General features: G+C 47.2%; 2 protein-coding genes across 3 annotated transcripts in view; both read left to right on the forward strand.

Moving 5' to 3' along the window:
- Positions 1-1,541: 1,541 nt before the first annotated feature.
- GARIN1B (golgi associated RAB2 interactor 1B) lies at positions 1,542-24,072 on the forward strand. The gene is made up of 9 exons (XM_070425047.1): positions 1,542-1,787; positions 2,884-3,068; positions 4,923-5,175; positions 8,062-8,157; positions 11,458-11,579; positions 14,562-14,605; positions 18,228-18,395; positions 23,453-23,698; positions 23,822-24,072. Exons 1-9 carry the CDS (start codon positions 1,542-1,544, stop codon positions 24,070-24,072), a joined length of 1,611 nt encoding a protein of 536 aa, XP_070281148.1.
- CALU (calumenin) overlaps positions 23,615-25,650 on the forward strand; it is a 33,751-nt gene continuing 31,715 nt past the window's right edge. For both annotated transcript variants that reach the window (XM_070423852.1, XM_070423853.1), the window contains exon 1: positions 23,615-23,698. The gene's annotated coding sequence lies outside the window, so the exon portion shown is untranslated. The remainder of the gene's footprint in view (positions 23,699-25,650) is intronic.

Raw genomic sequence — 25,650 nt, forward strand, 5'->3', positions numbered from 1 at the left:
GGTCAAGGGCACATGCCTGGGTTGTGGGCTCAATCCCCAGTAAGGGGTGTGCAGGAGGCAGCCGATCAATGATTCTCTCTTGTCATTGATGTTTCTCTCTCTCTCTTCCTCTCCCTTCCTCTCTGAAATCAATAAAAACATATTTTAAAAAAAGAAATGACCTAGTGAGAGGCTGATAGAATCAGATGACTTAATAATGAAATACAAAATAAATCTTAGAGCTTGTGCATTGCATCTACTGGTTGTCAAATTACTTTTCTGAATTTATCACATTTGACCTCTATGGCCAATCCATTACTTAATACATCCTGATATTTTGTCCAAATTAGAGTACGGTTTCTCCCCGAGATGGACTTGAATAGTGGTCAGTCAGCTTGGTTCTTTGCCCCTGATCTAGCCACCCCAGGACTTGGGCTCTTTCTTCCTCTGGCCCAGGACTGAGGAACACTGTCACTCTGAGAGGGGGAATGGCTTGTTGATCCCGCAGAGCTGCTCATCGGGGTTCTATTCCTCCCAGCTGGCACCCTCACAAAGCCAGCCTCTGGGTAAGAAACTAATGACTTCTACTGCTCCTTCAGTTTGACCTCCTAAGGGACCTAGGCCTGCAGAAGTAACCAGCCAGCCATAGCAGAGCACAGAGAGGCACCAACAACTCCCTCCATAACCAGAAAAGGCTACTGCAGATACACCAGGGCATGTGGGGGCCCACATCATGTAAAGCATAGGAAGGCTGGGTTTTACAGAAACGGCTCTTAAAACTCTTTGGCAGGTGGGTTGCATTAAGAGTAAGGGAGGGTTGAAAGGCAGGGAAGGTATTTTCCTCTGAGCAGTGGAAGGAGCTTCCCAACTTCCGCCTGGCTCACATCCTTCTCAGCTCACTACCTCCCTTACTTCCTTCTCAACTCACTACCTCCCTCACTTCTGCTTGGCTCACTTCCTTCTCAGCTCACTACCTTCCTCACTTCCTTCTCAACTCACTACCTCCCTCACTTCTGCCTGGCTCACTTCCTTCTCAGCTCACTACCTCCCTCACTTCCTTCTCAACTCACTACCTCCCTCACTTCTGCCTGGCTCACTTCCTTCTCAGCTCACTACCTCCCTCACTTCCACTTGGCTCACTTCCTTCTCAGCTCACTACCTTCCTCACTTCCACTTGGCTCACTTCCTTCTCAGCTCACTACCTCCCTCACTTCCTTCTCAGCTCACCACCTCCCTCACTTCTGCCTGGCTCACTTCCTCAGCTCACTACCTCCCTCACTTCTTCCTGGCTCACTTCCTTCTCAGCAAGCTCTGGGGGTCCTCGGGTTCCAAGAAGGGCTGGAGAATGTCAGGGCATAAAGAGCCAGCAAAGCGCTCTGGAGGAAGAGGGCGGCTCCTCCGCATTTCCCTTTCCTGCAGGCTTGCCCTAGTTTTTCATGATGTCATCCATTCATCATTGTGAGCTGATTGGCGGTCCCAGGCCTTGGCCTGCTGCCCAAGGCCAGAAGGGCAGAGAGAGGTCCCAGGACAAATGTGCAGCAAGCCCCTGAGCATGTTCGGAAATGTTGTCATCAGCTCCACCTAGAAAGACTTGGTGGAAATCGAAAGCAGTAAAAGTCACAAGATCCTATCCAACTTTCTCTTCCCTGAATGCCTGGGAAGAATTCAGGGGCCTCTTGCCTGTGGATGGAGAACCAACCCCCGGAGTGGGCCTGGGTGTGGAGGAGGGACTGCTCTGCCAGATGGTTCACTCTCCAGAATTCAACCTGTTTCCTGACTCCGTGGTGTTTGAAAGCAACTTTGTCCAGGTACTCCGGAGTCACTCAGCCGGCACTCCTTGGTCCTCCTAAACCTGTTCCCAAGAGCTGGCCAGGAGAGTCTGTCCCTGGAACTGGAGCAGAGCGAGCGCTGGGGCAAGGAGCGGTCAGTGGGCCTGGAATACAAGGCCACCCCCACTTGACCCTGACTTTGCAGAGCCCCAGACAGGGCTTCTCCTGCCGTCAGTTGTCATCCCCGGGGGAGAGAGGCCAGGCGTTCTCTGCGCTGATTGGAGGATTTGGTATCTGACTCCCCCAGTTTATTTCCTCCCCGAGGAAGCCCAAAGCAGCTGATCAGAGAGGCAGTGAAACAAGATGCCCCTTGAGGGTGTGGAACAGAAATGCTGATTGATGACAGAACAAAAGCTGGGCCCCAGAGAGGCCTGGGCCCAGAGTGCAGTCCAGGAGGCATCACTGTGCAAGCGACCTGCACCCCTGAATCCCAGGGTCCCCTAGTGTAAAAGGGGTCGACTGACACGAGGCTTATATGCACACCCAGGAGGCAAAGGCCTCGGTACAAGGAGCACTTTTGTTTCTGGCCTGGGCTCTCTTCTCAGCGCCTGGGAATTACGAGGCACCTTACAGAGCAGGGAAGGTGCAGGAGGCTGTAGGGCCCCTCAAAGAAGGGCCAAAGGACGTTTTTCAAAGAAAAGCCAGGAAACAGTCTAGGGAGGGTCCACAGAAATGTGCCACACGCCAGGGAACTCCTGTGTGATAGTTCTCGTGGGCAGATGCCAACAGTAGGTAGTGTCAATACGAATACAGTTGTTTCTCCAATATAGGTTTAAAACAGTGGTTCTCCCCTAGCGATGATCTGCCTTCTAAAACCAGGGCACATTTGGCTGCGTCTGGAGACATTTTTGGTTGTCACTACTTGGGCGGGGTGGGGGGCTGTGCTACTGGCATCTAGTAAGTGGAGGCCGAGGATGCTGCTAAACACCCTGCCGTGTCCACAGGGTAGCCCCTCCCCCAAACAAAGCATTACCCTGCCCGCAATGCGAATATTGCCCAAGTTGAGAAACTCTCAGCTGAGATGTGTTGCTCCTTCTGCCAAATCTCAGGCTGTGCCCATGGGGCTGCTTTGCAGGTCAAAAAGGACAGGAACTGGATCAACATCTACAAAGCCTCCTACACCATGGCCCTCGGGGTGACCTCCTCCGTGCCCTGCCTGCCCCTTCCCAACATCCTCCTCATGGCCCGCGTCAAATGGCACCGTGGGCAGAGCCAGACGTGGAACAGACCATCGCCAGCACCAAACATCATCCTGAAGAGGTGAGCGACACCCTTGGGAATGAAGGACAAGCGGGGGGAGGGGGTGGGCCCAGAGCAAAGGCTGCTCTGAGACTAAACTCCAGGTGGGAGGAAGCAGAGGGGTCAGCAGCAGCGACGTTAATTTTTCAGGCAACGGTAACCTAAGACAGGGGGCGCACTGCAAGCACCGTGGTCAGAGGGGGTCAAGGGAGGCTTTGTGTGGACAGGAATTAGGGACCAATCTACATGCTCCCTTTCCTCCTCACTGCACTCACCCCACTGAATTCTTAGGAAATCTCTCTGCCAAGAGGCAACAAAGCAGTGAGACCCGGCAGATGGAGCACAGGCTGGGAGCCGCAGGTTCTAGTCCTTGGCACGCAATTAAAGAGACTCATACACTGTTTGAGGCATAAGTTACTTGATGCATCTTAGTTTTCCTACCAGTAAAATGAGTGGAGCTAAGTGTCATGAGAACTGTAATATATACTCACATCATGCTTGTCTAGGATGAAACAGCCCTTTTTAAAATATATTTTTTTATTGATTTCAGAGAGAGGAAGGGAGAGGGAGAGACAGAAACAACAAGGATGAGAGAATCATTGATTGGCTGCCTCTTGCAGGCCCCACACCGGGGATCGAGCCAGCAACCCGGGCATGTGCCCTGAGCAAGAATCAAACCGTGACCTCCTGGTTCATAGATCGATGCTCAGCCACTGAGCCACACGGGCTGGGCAGAAACAGCCCTTTTTAATGTTTGAGACTCTTCAAGTAATCTGTAGGCTATTCAACAATCTCTAGCCCCAGCCAGTTTGCCTCAGTGGATGGAACATCGACCTGTGGACCAAAGGGTCCTGGGTTTGATTCCAGTCAAGGGCACATACCTCGGTTGCAGGCTCCTTCCTAGCCTGGGCCCTGGTTGGGGTGCGTGCAGGAGGTAAGCAATCAATGTGTTTCTCTCACATCGATATTTCTCTCTGTCTTTCCCTCTCTCTTCCACTCTCTCTGAAAATCAAAGAAAAAATATCCTCAAGTGAGGATTAACAACAACAACAAAAGAATCGCTAGATATTCTCAGAAATCCAGATAAACTCTTCATTTCTCCATGTTGCCTGAGTGATGAACATCTCCATTATGTTTTGGAGTACCTACAGCAAGCACAGCCCAGGCCCAGCTGACCACTATTCAACCCAAAGCCAGCTCCCTGAACCTTAGCCCCTTTGGGAAGAGTGATTGAGGCAATAGGGCCAATGACTGGACAGTGAGGCCAACTTTGTGGCAGAGCAGAGTAACTCCCTTGGTGCTATCAAGAAGGAAATGGAAAAACCCTGTGACCCCAGCTACTCCTGGGCTGTCTGTCTCAAGCAGGATCCTGGGGCACCAGCATGAAAATCATGGCAGGATGGCTGGAGGTTAAAATGCAGATTCAAGGATACACCCCAGACCTACTGAGTCTGAGGGGTATCTTCAGATGTCTGCATTTTACACAAGCTCTCCAGGTGAACATGACCTCCCCAAAGTCTGAGCCCTATTCCCACCCCCAAAAGCCTGAGTCCTGAAGAAGATACTCCTCATTTTTAAAAAAACGTATTTTTTGTTTATTTCAAAGAGGAAGAGAGGAGGAGAGAGAGGTAGAAACATTAAAAATGAGAGAGAATCGTTGATTGGCTGCCTCCTTCATGCCCCCTCCCCATTGGGGATCAAGCCCACAAACCGGGCACGTGCCCCAACCAGGAATCAAACTGTGACCTCCTGGTTCATCGGTCGATGCCCAACCACTGAGCTACACTGGCCCCGTGACACTCCTCATTTTAATGAAGATAGAGTTGGATCAGAAGCAATGGGGTTGTCAATGTGTGTCTTCCTTCATGCCTTCAGGATTCTCCCATTGAAGTTCGTGGAGCTCCAAGTCTGTGACCAGCTCCAACGCATCCTGCGGTTGAGGACGGTCACAGAGAAGATCTACTATCTAAGACTCCACTCTGACCATCCTGAGACTGTCTTCCACTTCTGGATCCGACTAGTTCAGATTCTGCAGAAGGGCCTGTCCATCACCACCAAAGACCCTAGGATTCTTATCACTCACTGTCTGGTGCCCAAGAGCGGCTGCAGCCTCTCAGGAGACTCTAAGGTCAGTGGGCACCATTGCCACCCCCAGCCAAGGCCAGAGCTGAGGGATAGAGCTGAGGTGAGCTGACATGTGAGTAAGCACCCTGTGAAGGCAATCCCTGCCTTTAATTGAGGTATAATGTACAACCACCTGTAAGATTCTCCCATTGTAAGTGTACAGTTCAACACTTCCAATAAATGTATAGGATTGTGCGCCCATCACCACAACCCAGTTTTAGAACATTTCCATCACCATAAAAAATTCCCTTGTGCCCATTTAAAGTCACTCTCTGTTCCTGTTTCCTGCCCCAGGCAGCCATTGATCTATTTTCAGTCTCTATAAATTCATATTTGTTAGACATCTACACTAATAAAAGAGAAACATGGTAATTAGCGTACGACCGCTACCCTTCCCATTGGCTAATCAGCATATCCTTATGCAAATTAACTGTCAGCCAAGATGGCGGCCAGCAGCCAGGCAGCTGGAAGCGAACATGAGGCTTGCTTGCTCCAGTGACTGCAGACTCCAATGTTCCCGGCCTGACTTGCCGGCCTCTGAGCTGCAACTCTAAGAAACTTTGTAACAAATATAGAAGCTAAACAAAACCCCAGAAACCAGCTTTCAGCCAGCCGGGATCTCAGAGCTGGAGTTATACATTGTTTCGATTATAGAACGCAATCAGCAGCGGAAGCCTCAGAGCTAGAGCCAGAGCTAAAGCTGGCCCAGAATAAAAAAAAAGAAAAAGAAAAAAAGGACCAGTTGGGAGCTTCAGTCAACAACCGCCAGCCTGAAAGCAGCCCTCAGCCCCTCACCCAGACTGGCCAGGCACCCCAGTGGGAACCCCCACCCTGAAGGGTGTGTGACCAGCTGCAAACAGCCATCATCCCCTCATCCAGGCTGGCCAGGAACCCCAGTGGGGACCCCCACCCTGATCGAGGACACCCTTCAGGGCAAACCAGCCGGCCCCCAGGCCTCTATCCTATATAGTAAAAGGGTAATATGCCTCCCAGCACCGGGATCAGTGGAGCCGCGAGACCTCCCGGCCCCTGGAGCAGCATGACAGGGGGTAGCGGCCAAACCTCCTGATCGCCCTGCATCTCTGTGTGTGACAGGGTGCGGCGCCCCAACTCCCCTCCCCCCCCCCCCCCAGGCCCTGCTCTGTGTGACAGGGTAGAGCCATAACCTCCCCATCGGCCCTGCCCTGAGTGTGACAGTGGCGGCGCCCCAACCCTCTGATCGGCCCTGCTCTGTGGGTGATAGAGGGTGGCGCCCCAACCCCCTGATCCGCCCTGCTCTGTGTGTGACAGGGGGTGGTGCCCTAACTCCCCTATCGGCCCTGCTCTGTGCATGACAGGGGGGAGCTCCCCAACCCCCTGATGGGCCCTGCTCTGTGCATGACAGGGAGCAGCACCCAACCCCCTGATGGTCCCTGCTCTGTGCGTGACAGGGGGTGGCGCCGCAACCTCCCCATCGACCCTGCCTTGAGTGTGACAGGGGGCGGTGCCCCGACCCCCCAATCGGCCCTACCCTGAGCGTTACTGAGGGTGGCATCGCAACCTCCCAATCTGCCCTGCTCTGTGCATGACAGGGGGCAGCGCCCCAACTCCCCAATCAGCCCTGCTCTGAGCCCGACCAGGGGCTGCACCTAGGGATTGGGCCTGCCCTCTGCCACCCGGAAGCAGGCCTAAGCCAGCAGGTCGTTATCTCCTGAGGGGTCCCAGACTGCGAGAGGGCACAGGCCGGGCTGAGGGACCCCCCCCCCCCCCCCGCCGAGTGCGCAAATTTTTGTGCACCGGGCCTCTAGTTTCATATAAACAAAATCCTACAACAGTCTTTTGTGTCTGGCTTCTTTCACTCAGCATAATTTTTTCAGGTTCATCCATATCAGAATCACAGACGATCAGTAATTCATTCCTTTTTTTTAAAAAAAAAATTGATCTTTGAGAGAGAAAGAGAAAAGGGGAAGGAGAGGGAGAGAGAGAGAGCATCGATGTGAGAGACATCAATTTGTTGCATATTTGTTGCATGCTCTCTCGGCCAGGAATCAAACCCACCACTTTTTGTTGTACAAGACGACACTCCAACCAACTGAGCCACACCAGCCAGAACTAATTCATCCTTTTCCATTGCTGAATGGTATTCCATTGTATAGATTTGCCGCATTTTGCTCATCCATTCACCGTTGATGGGCGTTTGGATTGTTTCCAGTTTGAGGCTGTTATGAACAATGCTACTATGAACACTTATGTACAAGTTTCTCTATAGACATAGTTTTCATTTGTTATGGGTTGACTCCAAGGGATGAAATTTCTGGGTCATATGTTAACTTTACCTTTAAATTTTAAAGCAATTGGCAAACTGTTTTCCAGAGTGGCTGAACCATTTTATATTCCTACCAGCAATGCATGAGGGTTTCAGTTTCTCCACATTGTCACCAACACTATAGTATTTTGTCTGTCTTTTTTGTTAAAGCCATTCTACGGATATGTAATGGTTTCACCTTTGATTTCCTCAATGGCTAATGAAGTTAAGTAATTTTTCATGGGTTTATTAGTTACTTATATATCTTCTTTGGTGAAATGTCTATTCAAGTCTTTTTTTAAAGTCTCATTTATTACTGCACCAACCTACTACTGAAGAAAAAAATCAACAGAGAAATATCATTGTTCCAATAATTTCCCAATTAAAATGTCCAGCTGTCCAGTCAGTAGTGGTCTTTTCTGTAATTTAAAGGTGCAGGTAACCTGGATGCCACATAAATATGGGAGCCATCTCTCATGTGCGATTCCTTATAGACCCAGTTTGGTTTTTCTCCAATGTCTCCTCTTGGAGTTGTACCTAATTTTATTACCAGTTTTCATCTGAACCCAATGGGAAATGGGCTGATTCTGCTTGTTTCTTGGCCAGGAACCTCTCGATCCTGACAGTCTTGTGAGAAGACGTGGCGAAGGAGAATCAACTGAACACACCGCGATGGCGGAGGAGGAGCTCGAGTCTTCTTTGGTGAAATGTTTATTCAAGTCTTTTGTTGAAAAACCCATTTTTAAATTGAGTTTTGTCTTCTTGAATTGCTATAATTTTTTGTGTATTCTGAATATAAGTCCTTTATTAGATATATGATTTCCAAATATTTTCTCCCAGTGTGGGAATTGTCTTTTTATTTTCCTTTTTTTTTTTTAAATCCTCACTAAAGATATTTTTCCACTGATTTTAGAGAGAGTGGAAGAGATAGGGAAAGATAGAGAGAAATAACGATGTGAGAAAAACACATCTGTGGGTTGCCTCCTGCACGCGCCCTGACCAGGGCCAGGACTGGGGAGGAGCCTACAGCCAAGGTACGCGCCCTTGACTGGGATCGAACCCGGGACCCTTCAGTCCACAGGCCAATGCTCTATCCACTGAGCAAACTGACTAGGGCATCTTTTTATTTTCTTAATGGCGGCCTTTGTGGAGCAAAAAGTGTTTTTTTTCTTTTAATTCTTTATTGTTTAAAGTATTACATGTGTCTCCTTCCCCCCGCCCCTTGACCTCTCCCCAACCATTCCCACCCCCAGTACATAAAAGTTTTTAATTTTGATGAAGTGCAATTTATCAATTTTTTTCTTTTATAGATCAGGCTTTTGGTGTTGTAGCTAATACTTTCTTTTTCAACCCAAAGTCACAAGTATTTTACCCTATGTTTTCTTCTAGAAGTTTATAGATTTAGCTCTTACAGTTAAGTCTATGATCCCTTATGCATTACTATTTGTGTATGGTGTGGGAAAGGGTCTAAGTATTTGTGTTTTCACACGTGGATGTACAATTTACCCAGCACCATTTGTTGAAAAAATTATCCTTTCTTCAATTAAATTACCTTGCACTTTTGTCAAAAATCAATTGAAAGTAACTGTAAGGATTTATTTCTGGATTCTCAATCCTGTTTAATTAATCTGTATGCCTAGTCTTGTGTCAATACCACAATGCCTTGATTAAGGTAGCTTTATAGTAAGTTTTAAAATTGGATGTTGTAAGTCTTCCAATTTTGTTCTTTTTCAAATTATTTTGGCTATTCTAAATCCTTTGTATTTCCATATAAATTTTAGAATTAGCCTATCAATTTCTACAAAATAGATCGCTGGGATTTTGACAAGGACATGTTGATTTTATACATCAATTAGAAGAGAATTGCCATCTTGACAATATTGAGTCTTCAAATATATGAATACTGGAGGGCCAGTGCACGAAATTTGTGCATGGGTAGGGTCCCTAGGCCTGACCAGCAATCAGGGCCAATCTGTGGGGTGACCAGCAGGGCGATTGGGGGGGCCCCCACTGGCACCCGCAATGGCTGGTCTGGGGCCTGCGGGCTGGGGGCAGCTCCTACATTGAGCATCTGCCCCCTGGTGGTCAGTGTGCATCATAGCAACCGGTTGTTCCACTGGTCATTCTGCTGTTCAGTTGATTTGCATATTAGGCTCTTATTATATAGCTTGGAATGTCTTTCCATTTATTTCAATCTTCTTTCATTTCTCTTAGCAATGTTTTTTTTAGCTTTTAGTATACAAGTTCTGCACTTCTTTTGTTAAATTTATCCCTATCTTTTTATTTTGTGGCTACTATTTTAAATGGAATTGTGTTTTATTAATTTTATGTTTGCATCATTCATTGATAGTATATGGAATTGATTTTTTATATTAATCTTGTTATTAAACATAGTATTTTTGTGGTTCCTTGTGATTTTCTACATATATATATATATATATATATATATACATGTCATCTGCAAATAAAAAACAATTTTACTTCATTTCCAATTCATTCACATTTGTTCATTTATTGCTTATTGCCTTAGCTAAAACTTTCAGTCCAGTTTTTAGTAGAAATGGCAAAAGCAGACATGCTTATGCCCAATCCTAGGGGGGAAACATTCAGTCTTTCATTAAGTATGATGCTAACTGCGGGATCTTTGTAGATGCCCTTTATCAGATTGAGGGAATTCCCTTTTATTCCTTGTTTATTGAGAGTTTTTATCATAAATGGGTCTTAAATTTTTTCAAATGTCTTTTTCTGCATCTATTGAGATGGTCATGTGGTTTTCCTATTAGAATAGTGTGTTATATTCATTGATTTTTAAGTGTTAAATCAACGTTGTGTTCCTGCAGTAAATTTCACTTAGTCGTGGTGTGTATGTATACTCCCTTTTATATGTTCCATGATTCGGTTTGCTAGCATTTAGTTAAGGATTTTGCATCTATGTTCATTAGAAATGTTGGTCTGTAGTTTTCTTGTGATATCCTGGCTTTGGTATTAGGATAATACTAGCCTCACTGAATGAGTTGGGAAGTGTGTCCTCCTCCTCTATTTTCAGAGCTTATGAAGACTTGGTACTATTACTCCTTTGAGTATTTAATAAAATTCACCAGTGAAGCCACGAGGGCCTTTTTGCCCCAGGCCTTAGAGTGTGATGTAAGACTGACTTGAGCTACAACAGGAGCCCCATGAATGCAGGGGTTTTTATCTGTCTTCTTCACGGCTCTATCCCCAGTGCCTGGCACATAGCTGGCACTCAGTAAAGAATGACTGGATGACTCTGAGCAGCTTGTACTTCTGGAACACCTTCGGGGTATCGCAGGCAACAGGAAAGAAGGCAATTTACATCAGGGGTAAAAAGCAGCTCAATATCCGACTTTTCTTAGAGAAGTCAATTTTTAAAACATTCATTAAACTCCTACAATAAATATTTTATTCCCCTACATTTAAATATAAAACCAATAGCATCTGAATAGGCTATTGATAACATTAAAGCATATTAATGAGAATAGGTTATGTACTAAATTATGTCTAAAGTATTCAATGACAGCCCTAGCTGGCTTGGCTCAGTGGATAGAGCCTCAGCCTGTGGACTGAAGGATCCCAGGTTCAATTCCGGCCAAGGGCACATGCCTGGGTTGCAGGCTTGATCCCCAGTGGGGGGCGTGCAGGAGGCAGCCAATCAATGATTCTCTCTCATCATGGATGTTTCTCTCTCTCTCTCTCTCCTTCTCCCTTCCACTCTGAAATCAATAAATATATACATTTTTAAAAATAAAATAAAATAAAGTATTCAATGACAATGTTATCCTTTGGGCACCAAAGGATATTTATAACAATCCAGGGGGTATACGCAGATATGGCCTCAGAATTGCCTCTCTGAACCCCTGGCATGGCCACCCAATGGAACAGTTTGAGTTCTAACACTTTAGGGTTTGGATCATGATATTAGGAAAATACAGAGACTCTAGGGTCTTAACCATCTGGTTTTGCTTTTTTTCCCCTCCCATCCAGTTAGTACAGAAGAAACCTCAAGCCTCCAAGCCTAGCGAGAGCCTCCTGCAGTTGATGGCCAAGGGGGAGAGTGAGGCCCTCTCTCTGATTTTTGCTGACTTGCACCAGCACAACCGGTTCAGGTACATGACATCCCTTCTGCAGCCCAGATGGCCTGGGCTGTGAGATCCAAAAACCAAGTAACTTGGTTAATGAGCATAGGGAGGGGCATGAAATACTGCCACTCAGGACCCAGGGTTATCCCTGACTCAGGGCAACCTTTTCCCAGTTCTCTTGGCCATATTCTCTTCCTCCACGTGCCAAGCATGGTAGTCTTGACTCCAGAGGAGGAATCTTATAAAAAATGAAAAGTGCCCTGGCCAGGTAGTTCAGTTGGTTGGAGTGTCATGCAGCACACCAAAAGGTTGCAGGTTTGGTCCCTGGTCAGGGTGTATACAAGAGGCAACCGATGGATATTTCTCTTTCTTCTCTCTCTTCTCTCTCTCTCTCTCTCTCTCTCTCTCTCTCCTCCTTCCCCTCTCTCTAAAAATCAATAAACATATCCCCAGGTGAGGATTAAAAAAATAAATAAAAGTAACTCTCCAATAATAATAATAAGTTAGTAACACCGGTATAAAAGTAAAACCTAATTTCTCATCCAGTTCCTAGTCCCTACAGAGAAATAAACAAAACATTGTTTAAAACACTGTGTGCTCTGTGGGTTCCTTGACCTACTCACCTGGCCTCTGATTGGACTTTATGAATCTTCTATGGTTGTTTTCTCAATGTATAGCCTGTTCTGGAAAGCTCCATTGTGCAGGCCTGTATTTCCCATGCCTGAGGAAATGTCCATGTATGTGTAGATGACTTAAGGTTTGAGTCTTAAGACTGGTTGGTATGCCCTAACCGGTTTGGCTCAGTGGATAGAGCGTCGGCCTGCGGACTGAAGGGTCACAGGTTTGATTCCGGTCAAGGGCATGTACCTTGGTTGCAGGCACATCCTCAGTAGGGGGCGTGCAGGAGGCAGCTGGTCAATGTTTCTCTCTCATCGATGTTTCTAACTCTCTATCCCTCTCCCTTCCTCTCTGTAAAAAATCAATAAAATATATTAAAAAAAAAAAAAAGACTGGTTGGTATGAGAGAGACAGAAGTTGAAAATACTTACTCCACTGGGCACTACAACCAAGACCAAAGATTAAGTGGGATCTAGGGCCCTAGTGAACTTGATTTGTGGCTTGTTGTTTGTTTTGTGTGTGTGTGTGTGTTTTTTTTTTAAAAAAAAAGGAGGACAGAAATAAATTGTAATGATCACCAGAAGAGAAAAACAAAGTTATCAAAGAAGAGATTTTGTCACAACAGGGACCAGCAGTTAAGACACAGAACAACAAACAGAAAGTTTTCTTTGAGAGTGCCGTTAGTAAAACCAACAGAGTCTGAGAAGATAAGTCTCTCAGGGTGGGTCAGAGCTCACACAGAGCTGGGCCCAAGTCACTGCTCTGCCTGTGAGCCCGTGGGCACATGGCTTAACTCTCGGGGCCAGTTTTCAGATCTGCACGATGGAAATGATGATAGTTCCAACCGCATCCAGATATTGTCAAGATTAAGTGAGCCCCAAGGCATGAAGTGCTTGACACACTCCTTAGCAGATTTAGAGGCAGATTTAAATAAACTCTCAATAAATATTAACTTGTATTATTAAGGCTGCCTTGGGCTAGAAGTAGAAAAATATTAACACAAGAAAAATTGTTAGTTGCCCACTGTTAAAGAATTTATACTGGCTCTCCACTGTGCATATCATATAGAAATCTATAATTAAGAAATTTCTGGATCAAGTGTCACCTAAATAAATTTAAAATTTTTTTTAAATTTCTGAATAAGATGTCATACCTCTGAGCTGGGGAGTGCTGGACTCTAATAGAACAAGATATGTTGATGTAACTTTTTGTCTCAAAATGTTAAAAATTTAAATTTTTAAAATTACTATTTGAAGGACGGCTTCTGTTTATATTCATAGGCCATAATTCAGTCACATGACCACACTCAGCTGCAACGGAAGCTGGGAAATGCCTTCTTTACTCTGCACGTGTCCAATACAGAATTAGATGCTTGCCCCCAAGGGAGGAGGGAAGAAGAAATCCTGGGGGCCCATTGGCAATCTCTAGCACAGAGAGCTTTGAATATTTCCAGAAGGCCAGAGGAGATTAAAACCTTTATTTGGGCACTAGCCAGAAAAAGGGCGGAAAATGTGGTACAGGTTAAAGGCACAAATGAGTGTAAGACTGACACTTCATCCTGAGGAAGAAGCGTGATGAGTTTAGAGAAAGGGAAGGAAGCCCAGTGCGGGAGGAGGAGTGGCAATAGAAGGACATTAGTAAAAGTGGGCAGGGACCAAACCAGGCAGGACCTGGGGAGCCATGCAAATGAATTTAGACTTTGAGTGTAATGAGAGCCTTAGCACCATTTTTAACTGGGAGGTAACATGATCCAATTTACATGTTGAAAAGGTCATGCTGGCTGTTGCAGTGACATTTGATATGAAGAGAGGGAGAATAGGGGTAGAGGGACCAGCCAGGAAGCTATGGCAACCCAGTCTGTGCTGTCATGTAAAAACAGATCAAAGGGATGCGAGAAGCAGGGAGAAGTTCATTTTTGCTCTGCTGTTATCTCAGTCATGGCTTTGTGCGGTCACTTGTTTCTTCTCCTTAATTCCCCAGAATGAAGCCCTGAGGGATGACTTTTCTCCTCACTCAGGCAGACTCTCTAGTCTGGTTGCAATTGTATCCGTTTTTGTGTGTTGGCAACAATATGCAGGTTACAGCAATTGAAATAAATGGCTGAGACACAGGACTCAACAGATGGAGCCACACCCACTCCTCCTCTGCCAAATCCGCAGCGGGGTCTGCTCCCCGCCACCCCACCCCACCCCACCCCACCTCCCCCTTCCCTAGTTTCCTTCTGGCATTTTAATATGTGTCTCACTCACCCAATAGAGCCACAGCTTATATCTGCCTCTAAGGTTTTAGTGTCAAGGAAAAATATAACGAGAAACAAGATTTAAAATGAGAATTTCATCTCTATTTTTCCCCCCTTTGCCCCTCATTTCCTTGATCCTGAAATGGCTGGAGTTCCAGGAGAAGCAAAAAGACCAAGACCAAAAAGGACAACTCAGGTAAACAGGGGGTACAGGGCACCGTGTCTCAGAGAACCCTTTGCTCTGCAGATGCAGGAATGGAATTGTCTCCCGCTCCCCATCCCAGAGTTTCTAGCTGTCAGGATGTCCTTTCATACCTTATCTTGAGTTTCTCTAGACTCTTTGGCCACCATAGTCAACTTGGCACCAAATCCTACCAATTTCTTTCTTTGAAATGTTTCCTATACCGACAGATCCTCCCCTCGTCCACCTATCACCTCTTGCCTGAACTACAGCAATCCTCTAGTTCATTCATTCATTCGCTCATTCAGAAACATGCTACTGAGTACTTGGTAAGTGCCAAACACTGTTGTAGGCTTTGGAGTCCCAGTGAAGAAAGACACAGTAGCCCCTCCAAGGGGTTTATAATTTGGTGGGGTCAGATGGGTAAATCCCCAGATTACCAAACCTCTTCTTCCAGGCAGCACTCAGAGCTCACACCTGGGATGCCACAGCGGCACAAAGGCAGGTGCCTCACTCCTCCCAGGAAGCTGTCCCAGAGGCCTGGGGTCTGAGCAAAGTCACAGAGGCTGAGGACAAGTAGGCTGGCCAAAGCATTAGAGTCAGGGCATTCTGGGAAGAGACAGAGTCCATGTGACTGGAACAGCAGCTGATTCCCTGTTTATCTCCAGGTTCTGGTTTACCCCAAATCCACTCATTTAAACACACACACACACACACACACACATATATATATGTATATATTGATTTCAGAGAGGAAGGGAGAGGTACAAAGATATAGAAACATCAGAGATGAGCCCTAGCTGGTTTGGCTCAGTGGATAAAGCATCAGCCTGCAGACTAAAGAGTCCCGGGTTCGATTCCAGTCAGGGGCATATGCCTGGGTGTGGGCTCAATCCCAGTAGGGGGCGTGCAGTAGGCAGCCGATCAGTGATTCTCTTACCATTGATGTTTCTATCTCTCTCTCTCCCTTCCTCTCTGAATCAATAAAAATATATTAAAAAAAAAAAAAAAAGAAACACCAATGATGAGAAAGAATCATTGATCAGCTGCCTCCTGCACACTCTTGAGCCCGCAATCCGGGCATGTGCCCTGACTGGGAATCAAACTGTGACCTCCTGGTTCACATAGGTTGATGCTCAACCACTGAGCCATGCCAGCCGGGCAAATCCACTCATTTTGGCATGCATGACTCTACATTAACTTGCCCTCTCTTACCCATCTCATTGGTCATTTTCTCCTCCTCAATTAGGTGCCCTCTGCCTCATCTCCTTCTCCAGCACAAATCTTCCGCTCTAGCCATACGTGGGCTGTCCTTGTCCATCCCTTAGACATCCTCCCTCTGCCCCCTCCCCCTGATGCTGCACTCTAAATCCTACCTATCCTTCCAGGTACACCTCACAACACCTTTCTGCCCAGACAAAACTTTCCTTGGTCATAACCTCTGCTACATGATTCCCTAATTGTTTCATAGGTTTCAATCTTGTTTCTTCAACCAATACTACAATTTCTTCCACGCCTCTGAATTATCCACAGTGGCAAGCACCAGGCTGGGAGCACAATAGCTCAGTAAATATCCATGCACCACAACATTAATAAATTATTCCTCCAAATTGGCTCAGGAAGCAGCCAGAATTTCATGTTATATTTAGAAATTTAGAGGAGTATGTAGATCCCCGGGGAGCTCTGCCAACTTTCATTCAGGCCAGGGATTACACACTCAACTGTCTGCAGATGGTATAAATGGGTAAAGAGGCTACATGTCATGGATCTAAGGAATGGTTGACTTTTCTCTCAACTCTATTATAAGTAAAACAGCAGCTGAGCTGACACTTGGTTTCAGCATTGAGGAGACAATAGGGAGTGTCAGGGACAGTGGCAATGAGAAAGTGGAGGTTTCAATTAAGGCTTCAATTAATTGTTTCCATGCTAGAACACAGGCCTGGTGTTGCTAGATACTCTGGTTTTTTCAAGAGAAGCCAAAAATCTGGATTTTTATGTGACATATTCCCCGCCCATAAAAAAAATTAAAGCACAGTATAGGCCAACACTTAGTGGGCACACAAAACATATCTCCAGGCCAAATCCAGCCTGGAGGCTGCCAGTCCCCAGCCCCCGTTCTAAATGGTGAGTGGAGCTGATGCTGGCCCACATTTTCTTCAAATCTGTGAATGCCTCCTCATGTTATGTAACTGATAATAAAACGGTGATTCATTTCTGTTTTTGCACATACATCCAATCACACATGCGCACGTGCACACACACACCATACCCTTTGAGGTTTAAGGCTGAGGAAAACAGAAATAGACAATATTTATATTCTAGGACTTCAGAGAACAGCTAGAATTTCAGAGTCATAGGCTATCTGGTGTCACAGGAACTGCCACTGCCGAGATGTCCCTGGGCTGATTTCAAATAGTCATCTGGGGGCCGAAACCGGTTTGGCTCAGTGGATAGAGCGTCGGCCTGCGGACTCAAGGATCCCGGGTTCAATTCCGGTCAAGGGCATGTACCTGGGTTGCGGGCATATCCCCAGTGGGGGGTGTGCAGGAGGCAGCTGATTGATGTTTCTCTCTCATCGATGTTTCTAACTCTCTATCTCTCTCCCTTCCTCTCTGTAAAAAATCAATAAAATATATTTTTTTAAAAAAATAGTCATCTGGGGAACCCTCAGGACCCTTCTCTTTCCTTGGAGCTGAAGAAACTCGTTTTCTCTTTGGACCAAGCAGTGTACCCTCTCAGTCAGAAGGAGTCACACTCCAGCCTCTTGGAACTTTGAAGAGAGAGAGAGAGAGAGAGAGAGAGAGAGAGGGAGAGAGAGAGCTACATTATGAAAAACCAGAACCCCGGAGCTTACCTGGGTGGCTAAACCTTTCAACTCTCCATCAACAGGTGGTGTGACCTGTTGAAGTGCTTCCCAAACCTGAATGTGCAGACTGGGGTCTTGTTAAAATGCAGAATCTGATTCAGTGGCTCTGGGTGAACCTGAAACTGTGCATTTCTTCTTTTTTTTAAAAAAAATTTTTTCGATTACATTTTGCATTCAGCACCAATTTGTATTAGTTTCAGGTGCATAGCACAGCAGATAGAGACATTCATACAGAGGTTGCAAAGTGTTCCCTTGAAACTCTGCATTTCTAACATGATCTCTGGCGATGCCAAAGCTGCTGGGCTGTGAGCCATCCTCTGAGGAGCTGAGGCCAAGTGGACCGAGGACAGGATCTGGCTTAAGGCCACCTGGGTTCAAGCCCGTTGCTAGTTCAGCTAGCTGAATCTCCTGGGCAAGTTCACGAAATTAACCTCTCCAGCCACATTGGTTCCTCCCTTTCACTGGCATTGCCTTGTTCCCACGATACAGCACTAAAATCGTGGGCTCCGGAGCCAGGCTGGCTGGCTTTGAGTCCTGGCTCTGCCTCATTATGTGACCCTGGGTAAGTAACTTAACCTTGCTGGGCCTCAGATTCCTCATAGGGCAGTGCTGACCTCTCGGGCTCGTTGTGAGGATTAAGTGAGTATTAGTACACATAATTGTTTGGAATAGTACCTGACCCGTAATAAACACCCCGCAGATGGTGGCCATACTCTGTGAGCATGCTCTGTGAATTAAAGTGCAAACAAATGCCTCCTCTTTTTGACCCAGAGAAAGATAATTCCAGTGAAGACAGCATTCCGTGCACCCGCGACCTCAGTTGGAGGGATTCCTTCACCTATGGAGAGTGGGAAAGGGAGAACCCCTCTGGGCCGCAGCCCCTCTCACTCCTCAGCACATTGGCAGCCTCCACGAGGCCACAGCTGACTCTATTCATAGGTATGGTCATGGGATTCATCTGGCTGCCTCCAGGGGACGGACCTGGAGTTTGACCTCAGGCAGGGGTTCAGATCCTGGGTCCCCAGGGTACTGCCTGGAAGTTAAGGGTGGGAGTTGGGGGTGCCAGCCACAGCACTTCAGCCATTTCCTCCTGCCCTGTTCTTCTTTACCTCCAACTGGGCTGAGTGAAACGCTGAGTGTGGCACCTCGGGAGCCCTCAGAGGCCTTTGTGAGTTCCTACAAAGTGGCTCTGAGGGGGTAGAGACTGGGATGGCACTGTTGTCACTAGAGCTGCTTTCTCTCTGTGGGTGGAGACGTGAGGGCTGCCTCTGCAGTTCCGTGGGCTCTGCTTCTAGGGAGGTGAGGAGCCGGCTCTCCCTTTTCCTTTTCAGAGCTCCTGGGGAGCCCCAACTGTCTGCTGCAGAAAGTGAGGAGGAGCGTGGCCAGGAGGGGTGGGAGTAGGGGCAACTTCCCTGGGCCCAGCCCTTATCTCTCCATGCTCCGAGGCTCATCCATCCACCCATCCACCCACCCATCCATCCATCCATCCACCCATCCACCCACCCATCCATCCATCCACCCATCCACCCACCCACCCATCCATCCACGCATCCATCCATGTATTCATTTAACACACATTCATTAACTACTTCCTATGTGCCTCTGTCTAACCCAGTGGTTCCTAACCTGTTTTTGGCACTGTCCCATCTAAGCATCTCTAACATCCTGATGCCCACCCCCCCCCCCCCCGCCGTGACATATAATTCTTATTATTCAAAAAGTGAACTCCTATTCATGTGGAGGACACCAAAAAGGCCATTAACTTGCTTTAAACAAGCTTCCAAAGAACATAGCATCCATGAAAGAGAAAAATAAAAGAATGAAAGGACAGTTGAAGTACTGAGGAAGAAATCACTAAGAAATTGTTTAAAAAATAGTAAAAATATGAAGTGATATGAAAACATAGCAAATAAAGTTTCAAAACATATAATAGGGAACTGAAGTGCATAAATATGTCACAATATATATTTATATACTGTATATGAGGCCCCTAGAACCATAAGAAATGCAAAAAATTCACTGTCAATAACTCATTCTCAAATCGCCCCCCTTAAAAATCAAATTGCCTCCAGTGGGTCATGTGCTCCATGTTGGGAACCACTGGTGTAACCGGAGGTAGGTAGAGTGGTTTCTGTTTTCTAAAGTCAAATATTATTAATAAACCACTAACTCTTATAAGATACCTGTTATTAATAGCTGACAATTTTAAAAATTAACACAAATACCTGTGTGCCCACAGAAGAGCTATTTAGGCAAGCTATATCTTATTGAATTTGTTCTCTCTTAAATTAACAGGAAATTCTATTTGAGCCACCCTTTCACACTGGGGAGAATCGAAGCGGCCCTCGCCAACACCGCTCTGCAGCATTCAACTTCCTGAGGGACTCTGTCTGGATGGAGAGAAGGAGAAAGCTGCAGCCAAGGAAAAACTAGCATCACCTCCCGCGGATAGCATAGCCTTTCCTTGGAGACCCGTTTGGGAGCTTGGCTTCCAGATGAAAAGCATTATCCAGCACGTAACTTTGTGACCTCCTCGCCTCCTTTCCACCACCAGGCAGGCACAAGAAGACATGCTCTCGGAAGGGCCAGGACCACCGAGAGAAAGAGAAAAGGGAGGAAAGGGGAGCAGAATCAGAGGAGAGGTGGAAGAGAACAAGATGGAGGTGAAGAGGAAGGTGGGGGGAGGAAGTCAGAAAAGACGGGCGATATGGAGAGGTGGTAAGAGAAGGAAACAGGAGAGACTTGGGAGAGAAGCTGGAGAACAAGAGAAGAAATATACCTCTGAGAGATGCCTCACCAAGCTTCTATTTACCTAATTTAAAACTTGAAAGTAAGGCCGTATAAAAAAAATGTGTTTTCTTCTCTGCTTAGACTAGTATAAGGGGCCAGGTATGAATTCTAGCCAAGGGCCTCTCTCTTTCCCTTTTGGCCAGCTCTTCTTTTTTCTTTTTTTCATGTTTCTTCATTTCAAAGAAGTTGGGGTTGTTTTCCCCATCACCATTTATCCCCCCTGTACCTTTTACCACCTCCACCCACCCCTCAGGTTTTCTTGTTAGTCCCACTTTTCTGATTTGTTTGGGACCTTCTTTCTTAGCCCATCCCTAACTTGGACTTGCTAGCCGGGCCCTGTTGCCCCAAATGGAGGCTTGGGTGTGAATCTACACAAGATTCCTGCAGGAGGTAGTCAGGCAAGATGTGTGAGAATAGAGGGGATTTCTCTTTTGTGTTTAAACTTGCTAACTTTGCTCATGTCTCAGCCCTACAAACACTGGCTCGATTTATTTCATATATGACACCCCCTTGAAATGTCAACACACCTTGTTAGTGCTCATTAAATGATCAATTCCATAGAGAGGACATACAGGCCCCCAGCACAGGTGAAATCAGTGGTTCATCGATTATAGACCGAGAGAGTTATTAATGCGTGTCTGTCAGATGGCCCATGGACCAGCCTCTTTTTAAAATGGGCAGTGTTTCACCTTCAATAAAAACCAGGCTATGAGTATTTCAGAAAGGCGGCCCACCCTTCCAATTGGAAAGTGTTTTTGGAGATCTTGCTTTGATTCAAGATTTCCTAGGAGGGTCTTTTTCTTCACTGAAGTGGTTTTCAGACTGAAATTGTTGGAGAGCTAAAAAGTAAGCTCCTGGGTGTAAGCTCCAAGGAAGCATTAGGTTCTAATTCTTAGTGATTTCGATAGCCACATAGATGATTCTTCCCATGGTCCCTGTTCTTTGAACTGCTGCCCAATGGTCTCGTCCTCCACCCTCCTCAGCCACTGACTCCCCTGATTTTACCCTAGAGTTTGTCAATAATCCATTATTGCCATTCTTCAGCTATACCACCTCCTATCTTTCCCCCCGAGTCCAATATCCTTCCACCCTACCAACCCTGCAATCTATTGCTCCTTCTGGGTTTTCACTGTCCCTCACTTTCCTCATGCTCTAGGTGACCCCATCATGGAGATAGTACTAAAGGGAAAGAAGTTGAGGTTGTTCAATACAGTTAGCGGTTGATACTGTTGGCATAAGAAATGTTCAAACCTGTAGACAATTTTTATGAATTTATTTGAGCCACTGATGACAATTGCCAGGAAGCAAAATCTAAATGGATCGAGAAAATGCTCTGGAGAATGGCAGTTTTGTAGCTTATTTTATTTTATTAAATATGGTTTTATTGATCTCAGAGAGGAATAAAGAGAGAGAGAGAGATAGAAACATCAATGATGGGAGAGAATTATTGATCAGCTGCTTCCTGCATGCCCCCCACTGGGGATTGAGCTCGCAACCCAGGCATGTGCCCTTGACTGGAATCAAACCCAGGACTCTTCAGTCTGCAGGCCGATGCTCTATCCACTGAGCCAAATCAGCTAGGGCTGTAGCTTATTTTATATATGAGAATAAAAGGAGGAGATGTAAGGAGGGTTACATGAAATCCCTTGGTGGTAGATTAGGGAAGTAGGAGAGAGCAAAACTGGGGAATCTCTGAGACTGGCTAAAAAGCAAGATGGAGAAAAACATCTTTTACATTGGTGGGTACAGGATAGGGAATAATTAAGATTTACAGCATATAGAGATGGTATGCGAGGGACAAGAAAACAATGAAGGGTTCTGTGGTCTTGGGCTCTGGTGCCCATGATTGTGCACTGAGGGGGTCTGGAAAAGATTACTTGGACATTTCAAAGGTATGTTATTTTAGATGCAAGAAGACAATAGAGACCCTAGCCTGGTAGCACAGTTGGTTAGAGCATCATCGGACACACCAAGGTTTCCAGTTTGATCCCCAGTCAGGGTACATTCAAGAATCACCCAATAGCCGAAACCGGTTTGGCTCAGTGGATAGAGCGTCGGCCTGAGGACTGAAGGGTCCCGGGTTCGATTCCGGTCAGGGGCATGTGCCTGGGTTGCGGGCACATCCTCAGTGGGAGATGTGCAGGAGGCAGCTGATCGATGTTTCTCTCTCATCGATGTTTCTGGCTCTCTGTCTCTCTCCCTTCCTCTCTGTAAAAAATCAATAAAATAAATTAAAAAAAAAAAGAATCACCCAATAAATGCATAAATAAGTGGAAAAACATATCGATGTTTCTCCCTCTTTCTCCCTTCCTACCTCCCTCTCTCTGTAAAAAAAAAAAAAAAAAAAAAAAAAATCAAACAAAAAAAATTGTTTAAGGCAATAGCCTCAGTTAAGGTAGATTGACCATTGTCGCCAGGCAGTGTTGCTCAGTGGTTGAGCATCAACCTATGAACCAGGAGGTCAGGGTTCTATAACCCGTCAAGGCATATGCGGGGGTTGCAGGCTCCATCCCCATCATTGCTGTATCTCCCTCTGCCTTCCTCTCTGAAATCAATAAAAACATATTAAAAAGAAAAAGATTGCCCTAACCGGTTTGGCTCAGTGGATAGAGCGTCAGCCTGTGGACTGAAGGGTCTCAGGTTCCATTCCGGTCAGGGGCATGCACCTTGGCTGCGGGCACATCCCCAGGAGGGGGTGTGCAGGAGGCAGCTGATCCATGTTTCTCTCTCATCGATGTTTCTAACTCTTTATCCCTCTCCCTTCCTCTCTGTAAAAAAATCAATAAAACATATTTTAAAAAATAAATAAAAATAATTTTAAAAAAGATTGACCTTTGTCAAGGAAGCTATCACCCACCCTGACCCGCTTTTAGACAGACTTCTTTTATGTTCAGACTGTCCGGTGTGGTTGCTTTTGGCCTCTGAGTTTGTAAGGCCCGCTGTGGAGGCCTCCCCAGAGCGGCTCGGGTTTAGCAAGTGGCCCCTTTTTCATTCACAGCACAGTGGGATGGCTCCAACCCCAGGCGCTGGGGCAGGAGGTAACTAGCAGGGTCATCCAAGAAGCCCTGCCGAGGCCCAGTCACGCGCTGTGACCCAGGAGCGGATGCAGGCGGCCGCGCCCACAAGCTGCCCGGGGCGAGGGGGCTGGGGCCCGCCGTCCCCACCGGACTCAGGGCCAGTGCTGGACGGGGATTCGGTCCACGCAGCTGGGCGCGCTGGCGGGGACGTGGCGCTTTCCAGCCAATCCCGGCTACTCGACTGTGGGGCCAATGGCGACCCAAGGAAGCTCTGCGTCCGCTGCGCGGTTGTTGCTGATTGGTCGGGAGGCCGCTGGCGAGGCGGCAGGGGCGGGGCGAGGGGCCGCTTCCGGTTAGGCGGTGCTGGCGCGCGCAAGCGGAGCCGGTGGGTGAGCGGCGGCTGCGGCACCTTGGGCTCCGGTGCTAGCGGGCAAGGTAAGTGCGCGGGGTCGCCCCCCTCTCTCATCAGCCTCGTCCTTTTTCGCTTTCTTTTTGTCCTCGGGCTTCGCTCCCGGCGCCGCCGGGATCTCCCTCGCCCCCGGCCTGTGTTTCTGCCAGTTCGGGGAGGTGGGCCTGAGCCGGCTCGGACCCCGTGGCCCTGGGCGCGCAGCCGGGGCAGAGGCCGCCGCTCACCCCCGGCGCGCTCTGGGAAGGGGCTTTGCCGGCGAACCCCGGCTCTCGGCTTCACGTCCTGCGGGGCACTGTTTTGTGCCTGGCTGGCCACGTCCTCGTCCTCGTCCTCGTCCTCTGTCCCTGGGCCCCGCACTCACCGGGCCCTCGGGCTCGAGGGCCACTTGTTGATCTCCTGAAGGTCAGAGGGCACCGGGTAGTGCCATTGTCAAGCTCCCTGCCACCTTCCCCTCGCGAGCCTGCTCGTGTCTGCCAGCCTCTCCCGAGCGGGCGGCGCATCTGCCAGGAAAGTCGTGTTCGCTGACTTTGAAGGTGTAGAAACAAGTGGGGAAAGAAAGCACGAAAACAGTATGTGATTTAAAAACAAAACAAAACAGGAAACAGAAAAGAGCTGTGTCGTTTTAAAGAAAAGCCGAATGTTTCGAGCTCCCATATTTAGCTGCATCCTTCAGTCGGCAACGGAGAAGGGGGTTTTAAAGGCTTGACCAGGGCATTGTTTTTACCTTGTTGGGTTGTTGCTGGCCCCAGTGCTTAATCCTGGTTTTTATTTAGCGTGCCCCACGTAAAAACTCAGTTCCCCGCACCTGCCCTGGTGAAGAGGCCAGTCAAGCAGTTTGCAGTTTCGAAAGCTGCCTGGGCATCGAGGCAAAAGCCCCGTGGGTCTCCTGATAAAACTCGAGGGCCTTCTGTCTCAATTCCGACCTGTCGAAGCTCGCAGGAGAGTGTCTTTGAGAATTGAATTTTCATGGACTCCCTGGCATGGACCATACAGTCAACGTTAATAAGGTTGCTGGGAGGTAGAAAACTGTCATCGCTGATAAATGTAGTCTTTGCCGTAGGATGAGACTTGACAGAAGACAGATACCTGTTTGACCTCATTCGGCAGGTTTGGCGAACTAAACACCGAGCGGTGGCCATCACTGAAGTGTGTGCGTGGTGCTGGATAGTGTGCAAATGCGGGTCCAGATGAGGGGTGGGGGACCTTTCTTCTGCGGAGGACCATTTGGATATTTATGACATCGCTGGCGGGCCATACAGAACTATCAGCTTAGCAATGAGCCTGCTGTATTTGGTCAGACATTTAATTAGCTCACCTCTAACGACTAGGCAGGGCTGAAAATGATTTCCCACCCCTGGTCCAAATAGATAACCTGTATATTGCATTTGTGTGTAGAGAGGATGAGTTTGCTTAGGCATCATCTGAGCTTTGCAGTGTTTCGGGGGTCTTCGGTAGGATCCCTTTGGAAGTCACAGCTGAGAGAACCGTGTAGTGATGAAGATGAGCTGCGTGTGTCTGACTGGATGGTACTCGTAGACAACTTGGAAATCAATTCAGCGTCACTCTCAATAGGATGTTTGCTTCCATTCATCCAGTGATGGTGGCATTTTGTATACATCGCACCAGTGTAGATAATCAGTACTTTGACATTAACTCGGATTTTTCCATAACGTGGGTATGCCAGGGATGTTGGGATTACAGGGGTAGCCAAGGGATAGCCATTGGAAAAGCTTGCGAGGCCATAACGTCCTAGGTCCTCTATGAACTCTTAAATGTAGCTGTTGCTGATGGTGTGATTTATGTATTAGAGTTTAGGCCCGAGCTTTGCCTGTTGCTGGCTGATGGCCACATCCGGTAAGGGGAATTGGGGGTTGGGGAGCATCAACAAGCAGGAACGGCATTGCTGCCCAGTACCGTCCAACTAATCCAGTAAAATGTATTGGTATATAAAAGGTACAGACATTATAGTAGAGACTGT

The sequence above is a fragment of the Myotis yumanensis genome, unplaced genomic scaffold (assembly GCF_028538775.1).
Source record: "Myotis yumanensis isolate MYYU_CA2020_CCGP unplaced genomic scaffold, mMyoYum1.0.hap1 SCAF_9, whole genome shotgun sequence".
NCBI classification, from domain to species: Eukaryota; Metazoa; Chordata; class Mammalia; order Chiroptera; family Vespertilionidae; genus Myotis; species Myotis yumanensis.